The sequence below is a fragment of the Struthio camelus genome, chromosome 3, assembly GCF_040807025.1.
Source record: "Struthio camelus isolate bStrCam1 chromosome 3, bStrCam1.hap1, whole genome shotgun sequence".
Classification (NCBI taxonomy): domain Eukaryota; kingdom Metazoa; phylum Chordata; class Aves; order Struthioniformes; family Struthionidae; genus Struthio; species Struthio camelus.
In genome coordinates this window covers 41,921,878-41,928,574 of record NC_090944.1, presented here as the reverse complement: position 1 = coordinate 41,928,574, position 6,697 = coordinate 41,921,878, and the positions used below count along the sequence as shown (strand labels likewise).

Genomic DNA, 6,697 nt, shown 5'->3' with positions numbered 1-6,697 from the left:
TTCAGTAGCTTAACCATGTACTCAGTTAAATAAAGTAATTAACAAAAGTGTTCAAAGTGAGGCAATATTGTCTTTAGTTGATTTTTAAATTGTGTTCAGGTATCTGTGGGACATGGAAAACTAAAATCAAACAAAGTACATAATCTTTGCTTCTCTCATAGTAAAACTTAGTGCCAAATTCTGCTCTCGGGTAAACTGTTATAAAGCATTATTCATGATGACATTACAATACATTGGCATATTTCTAGGTTTAAACAAGTGCAAAAGATCAGAAAATGTTCTTCTGTCTTAAAAGCTCAGCGCACACCAAATACAGACCTGGTGCCTAGTTCCAACACATACTGCTCGGCTGACCTAGAGTAAGCAGATGCAGCATCATTCAACTAAAATTTGCTGATTTGATTTCGCCAGAATGTAATTTGGCTAACTGACTTCAATTTGCCTGATTCAATGACTGAGAGCACAATTTGGCTCCTTTCTTGGTGAAAAGGAAACCAACCAAATATGACTTTCACCAGCCTCAGGTTTTGGCCCCAGACTTCAACATACGCTATTACATCAACCGAAAGAACCACAGAAATTACTTATCATTTTACTGTTCCTTAACACATTTCACACAGTCCTGCAATGAGCAAAATCACAGGTGAACCTCAGAACATACAGAGAGCACAACTACTACACTGGACATGAAAAGGAAATTTTATTAAACATGTTTACATAACATGAGTTGGAAGTTCATTTAAAAGCACAGGGGAGTGTTAAGACAAGTGGTCAAAATAGAAAGATACGATCGAATCATAACTAGTTGTTTTTTGGCCACTAAGACAGAACGGAATCTAGTAGTAGTGCACCAATGCTTGAGTTCTTCCTGCTCAGCAGGTCGAGCAGTAATCAATCTGCGCCCTATGGAAAGATGGGCAGAATATTCCCGACGTGTTGAATAATAATAAATAGTTCACTTGGTGCAGGCAGTATGTCTATGAATTAAAACCTAGTGTGTACACAGTTTCTACATGTGTTACAGCCCCACAGTAGGAATCTACACCAAAATATTTATTAGAAGGAATTTGGTCCGTACTACATCACGTTTTCCATAGGGTAAAAAATAAAGTCCATCTATAGACATTTAGCACCAGACTCACAGACCTAGCCTGGCTAAAATCTGCAAAATGTCTATAAGAAAAATGGATGGCTTAGATTTCTTGGTTACTTCAGTATAGTAATTATGAGCAAACTGTACAAGTACATGCAACATACAAGCTGGCCTATGTGGAGCTAACATACATTATTAAATAACCTTTTTCATTTCTTTTTTACAAAACGTGCATGCAGCTTTGAACAGTTCCAAGTCATGCTGCTCTATTTGTGTGATCACAAAATTGAATGGCCTGTAAAAGGAGGGGAAACATATCAATGCACCTGCAGAGTCTGCGGTTTTTTTAGCACATTTACAGAAAATCACAAGGGATCTCAAGGCCAAGAACTCAAATGAATAAAAAGCAAATTGAAATTTGACTTTTTTTTCTCCAAAAAGTAAGATTTCTTGCGTTAAAAAATCAAGCTTTGTGCTTGCATCAATCTCAAAGAAATGTAAACTAAAATTTGATAAAAACGTTAGTAAGTGCAGAATATTTCAACTGGAATTTCCAGTGAAACACTGAACAACTCATACCATGCTCTATCCAGGGCAGACAAGTGTGTCTGAAGCGACACACATCAGAGAAGCCTGGGTACAGCTGAAAGTGTCATATGCTCAATCCATTCCTGGTCAACATTTTGGGAAGTCAAATATACATTTATACACAGAAACGTAAATATTTCCTCTCCATTTCTAGGAGGAAAATTGCATTACCAGTAACATATTCAATGTCAAAATTAGGACTAAAGCTGCTTTTTTACCAGTCCCCAGCATTAGTTGCAGAATTCTTCAAAATTCTTCCATGCAAAATAGCATAAACATAAAAGTTATTCTATATAATGCAAACATATCTGCTTTTTACAAAGAAAAAGTGGCACTGTGATGATTATTTATTTTTAAGAAGATAACCTTGATTGGTCATTTGCTTTGGGTTTCCACATGAAAGACTTTGAAGTACCAGAACTGAGAAACAATTTGAACTTGCTGGAATTATAATTGTGGCTGTTGAACACTTTAAGCAATGCTTACAGAGATATATTTCAGCCCTTTTTTTTGTTTGGTTTAGAAAAAGAAAGGAAGGGTCTCTGTTAACATTGTGAGGACTTCTACAAAACTAACAGAATCACATGGCAAAAAAAACTAGTGGAAGTAACAAGTACAGAAAAACTGCTGAAACACCAGGAAGATAAGACTGCTTGAGGGCTCTGTCAAAATGTGAAAAATACAACATTGTTAACAGAGTGAGAGCTTCCAGTTTGACTAATTTTTTTACTTGATTTGAATCTAAAGGTCCCTCTCGCTTTTTTTTGATCATGATAAGCATCAGTGACAGTTGCTAACAGACTGACTGCATGTATGTGATACACCTTTGTTCTGTCAATTTAAGCCATCTTTCAACAAACAACTCCGACATATTTTTGGATAACTACTACAAGCAAACACAGAAGTGATTGTCTCTCTCCAACAGTGTTTTTGATCATGTGAATATCTGGTTCCAATTGTTATCCTGGGTGATGTTTTTATTAGACAGCACCTGCTACTATGATCTAATGCAGGGAGGCCCAGTTGAACTCTCCAGAGATGACTGGGAAGCCCTGCGTGTCAGGGGAGTCAAGGTTGGATCCACTAGTGAGGAAGGCGGAAATAATTTATACCAGCCTATTACCACGCTGGACAGATCAAGTTCCTCCAGAAGGATCTGGGCAACTCCCATGAAGCATTTGTGATCCATTCGGCCATAATCTCCCCAAACTATTACCTGTAAGAACACAAATGCAGGTTCAGCATTATCCCAAAATCCGTGCTCATATGCTTCCTCCTACTGTATTTCATTATGTGTATTGTAAGGAAAATATTATTCTTAAGAGTGAATGATTGCTCCTTCCTGTGGGAAAACCTAATGGCAGGACTGGAGCAAAAGTCAACAAAAGAGAAATGTTTAATACATCCAGACATTTCACAGGTCTGAAACCACAAGCCGCAAGGATGTGTTTGCTGGTATCTATAAAATTAAATGCTAAGTGAGTTGGAATGGGGTTACTCATATTGCTTAAACTTAAGTAAACATGTACGTGCTTTACCAAATGATAGCCTAAAATGGGATTAAGAAGCAACTGACCTGAAGGACTTTACCCTGTGGACTTTCATCAAAAACCAGTGTCTGTTGGTACAAAGGATCAAGGGTCTTCCGTGCAATTCTCGTCTTCTTCTTAGCTATGCATGCTCCATTTTCCAATAAATACACTTTGACATAGGGCGCTGCAAACAGAACATCATGAATTTAATGTTTGGACATAAAAACTTGTACATTGCACTTCTGCGCTGGAGGACAAATGCCATAAAAGGAAGTTGAGTAGAAAGAAATTGACACACACTATCTTCACTATATAATCTGAATGCAATTACATTCATTAAATAAATGACACAGAACATAAGAAATCAGTTTGATTTTTATAAACCTTGAATTTAATGATCCAAGATGTTACTAATAACAATTCTGTTTTATGTCTGTCAATTTAAAAACACTTTCCTCTGCCAGGAACTAGTTGTCACTGTTAGTTACTCTGAAGTCTCTATGCATGTCTAGGGGTCAGGGATATATTGAAAAAATAGAAGACTCTGATGTTTCATTGAAAGGAATGTTTAAAACTAAGACGCTCAGATAACAAGGACGTTCATTGCTCCTTCATTTTCAGCTCCTAAGGAGGTTATAAAGTACCATTTTGGCAAAATGCAATCTGAAAACAACTGTTCCAGTTGTTATGGTAAGCAGCGTCTGTAGTGGAAATTATAAATGTCTTCTAATAAAGATTTTTGTAAATAACTACAGTTTCAAAATAATTTTCTTATAGAATGATTCAGTATTAAATCCCATTCATCGTGCAAATTATTGGCAGTGGCACTAGCGCAACTTGCTAGCTTCAAGCACTGTTGTATCACAGAAGACCACGGCATGTGGCTCTATCACTCTGTTTGTTCAAACCACTTTCATCAGATGTCTTATTCTGACATGGAACAAATGCAAAGCACTTCATGAACAAAGCCTCTCTGAGAGGTAAGGTTTGCCTAGTATCCACACAAATACTTCTGCAAACATTCCTTCCAGAAAAATGTATTGAGTTGCTGAAAATCACTCCTTGAAATGTTGCATGCAATTAATGGATGCAAGGTGGTAGGAAGTGAATGTAGGTATAAAGGATATATCCATGCATGCACCCACTGTTGAAAAACAAACCAAAAAAATGCCAGCGTAGTGATAGCTAATGAAGAGCTCAAAGGTCTCCAATCCCCAGTTCCTCACCATATTTCATATTCTTTGTTTACAGTTATATATTGTCTATCTTCCCTTACCTGGGGTTGACTTGGAGCCAGGTTTTTGTGTGAGGCCCCGGGCTCTAATGACTTCCACTTCTAATTGGCCCTTTTTATCCACCATTCCAATCTGAATATCCCCTGAGAGAGAGAGAAGAAAGAAACTCGCATTTAGAGAAGAAATATGGCCTGAGGGATAGGGCATAAGAAAGAAAAAGACTAGCTTGCTGTTGGTCTGCTGGGTGAAGCTGTGTTTGTCACTTCTTCTCCATATTCCTTACATTTCTCCGTTGTTAAAACAGGAATAAAAGATGCATACTTAGGTAGCGCTGTGCCCCCTTGGTGAACAGCTTATACCAGAGCTCCGTATTGACATTCCGATCCAGGGAGGGAGGGAAGTTTTACAACAATGCTACGGTATCACCACCAACCTTCTAATTTTGCGTAGGTGAATTATGTGGAGATCTCTAACCTAGGACCCCCACCCCCATGGGCCAGTCCCTGATATGCCCTGCCCTGAGAGTGGTCCCACCCTCACGGAGCCTAAAACTCAAATTCGGGTTCAGAAATCCCCTCAGCTGGAAGTTTCTGCCTCCAAGCTGAGACGCAGGAGCTGACAGCGTGGACGCTCCTTGTCTGATGTAACAGGAGGGACAACGGGTGAAACAGGCTAATTTTGTAAACCTCAGTAATTACAGTCGTCTGATGGGATTCCCAGTGTAAGGCAGACAGACCAAGCAGAGGAGGCACAGGGTCATAGCGCAGCTTCAGAGAATGACGTGCTGCCCGCCAGGTGCTCACGACAAGGTCTTTTCCTCCAGAGGTCTCTTAACAAGTGCAGGGGTGATGATTTTCCCTGTTTTCATCAATATTTCACACCCATTCGGGTGGGAATAAAATCACCCAATATGTTCAAAAAATCAGCTGCCTTCTCACACAGACAACTGACCAGCCAAGCTAACTGACTACCAGTCTGGCTACCTGACTTCTGACAAATGACATTTCCAGTTACAGCTGCAGAAAAGGAAAACTGCTTAGTCTGGGACCAAGCACTCTTCTGAGCTAGACTAATACAACGCAAACGGAGAGAGGATGCCTTAACGATGGGTTGATGCTCAAAACAGCAGATCTTTTTAGCTTCGTATGTCATGGAATCAGCTGGGTAGGTATCTAACAGGCCACTTAGACTCAAAAATACACATGTGCATGTATGATGTGCAGCTATATGACATGTGTGCAAATAAAAAAAAAAGGCTATATGTGACACACCTGACTTTGATTTGATATATTATATACTTGATACGCAAACTCTGAATAACTTAAAAAAAAAAAAACAGCAATAGGTAGTCCTGAACAACAGCATTTGGGGCATCCAGATTTATAAACATCACATTTTGAAATTAACTGGGGATGAGACTTTCATATGCTTGTCTAACAGCATATTGCAGTAGGGTTTATACCTCGGTACTTGAGGTATGACAGAACATCAACAAAGATTTTTTAATCTATCAAAATTTGCTTGAATAAACAGAATTCTCTGTTGCACTGAACATAATTCCTAGGAAAACTCCAACAAACTATTTTAGGAGTGCATCTCAGTATTGCATATCTGAATGAAAACATGCTACAGGCAACCAGCAGGAGGAGCAATAATACAAACATTTTCAGATCATCCCTGGCTAAAGGATACCACACAAGAGATGTTCTAAACACTGCTAAGAAGCACTACTGAGTGCTTCTTTGGGCCAAAGCCTTCCTTAAGCCTTTAGTAAGAAAATAGCTCTAAGAAGTGGAAATAAAAATATCACTGAAGTAATCTTCAGGAACATATTTACACAGAAAACAAGATTAAAATAAGAAAACAGATGGAATAAATCTAGATCCTTATATATATGAATAATCCATACCAGTTGAGCCACTTAGATTTTTATTGAATCAATAATGTTGCAAATATATTCTCTTTCAAAATAAAATTTTTTATCTATTTATAAACTGTGGCGCTTAATAATGTGCTGGCCAAACAGTAGCTACTTCTGCTTTATGGAGTACTCAAAGCATTCTCAAGAAAGTTTCCTTTTCTTTCTGCTCATGAGTTGGGAGGGAAACACTCTCTTCTGTGATTTTTCTTTCTGTCTTTCTTTCCTTCCTCAGAAGCATCTCAGTTGCCCTTCCTGAACCTCATCTGAGACAGCTGTACTGAGGCATTGACCGTTTATGCTTTCCAGCAGGATTAATATGGTTAAAGTA

General features: G+C 38.4%; 1 protein-coding gene across 40 annotated transcripts in view; it reads right to left on the bottom strand.

Annotated features, from left to right (window-relative positions):
- Positions 1 to 681: 681 nt before the first annotated feature.
- RIMS1 (regulating synaptic membrane exocytosis 1) overlaps positions 682 to 6,697 on the bottom strand; it is a 361,088-nt gene continuing 355,072 nt past the window's right edge. For all 40 annotated transcript variants that reach the window (XM_068937510.1, XM_068937548.1, XM_068937511.1 and 37 more), the window contains 3 exons: positions 4,490 to 4,591; positions 3,258 to 3,397; positions 682 to 2,897 (listed from right to left, as the gene is read on the bottom strand). In XM_068937510.1, the coding sequence (XP_068793611.1) occupies positions 2,679 to 2,897; positions 3,258 to 3,397; positions 4,490 to 4,591 (461 nt within the window). In that variant the 3' untranslated portion in view covers positions 682 to 2,678. The remainder of the gene's footprint in view (positions 2,898 to 3,257; positions 3,398 to 4,489; positions 4,592 to 6,697) is intronic.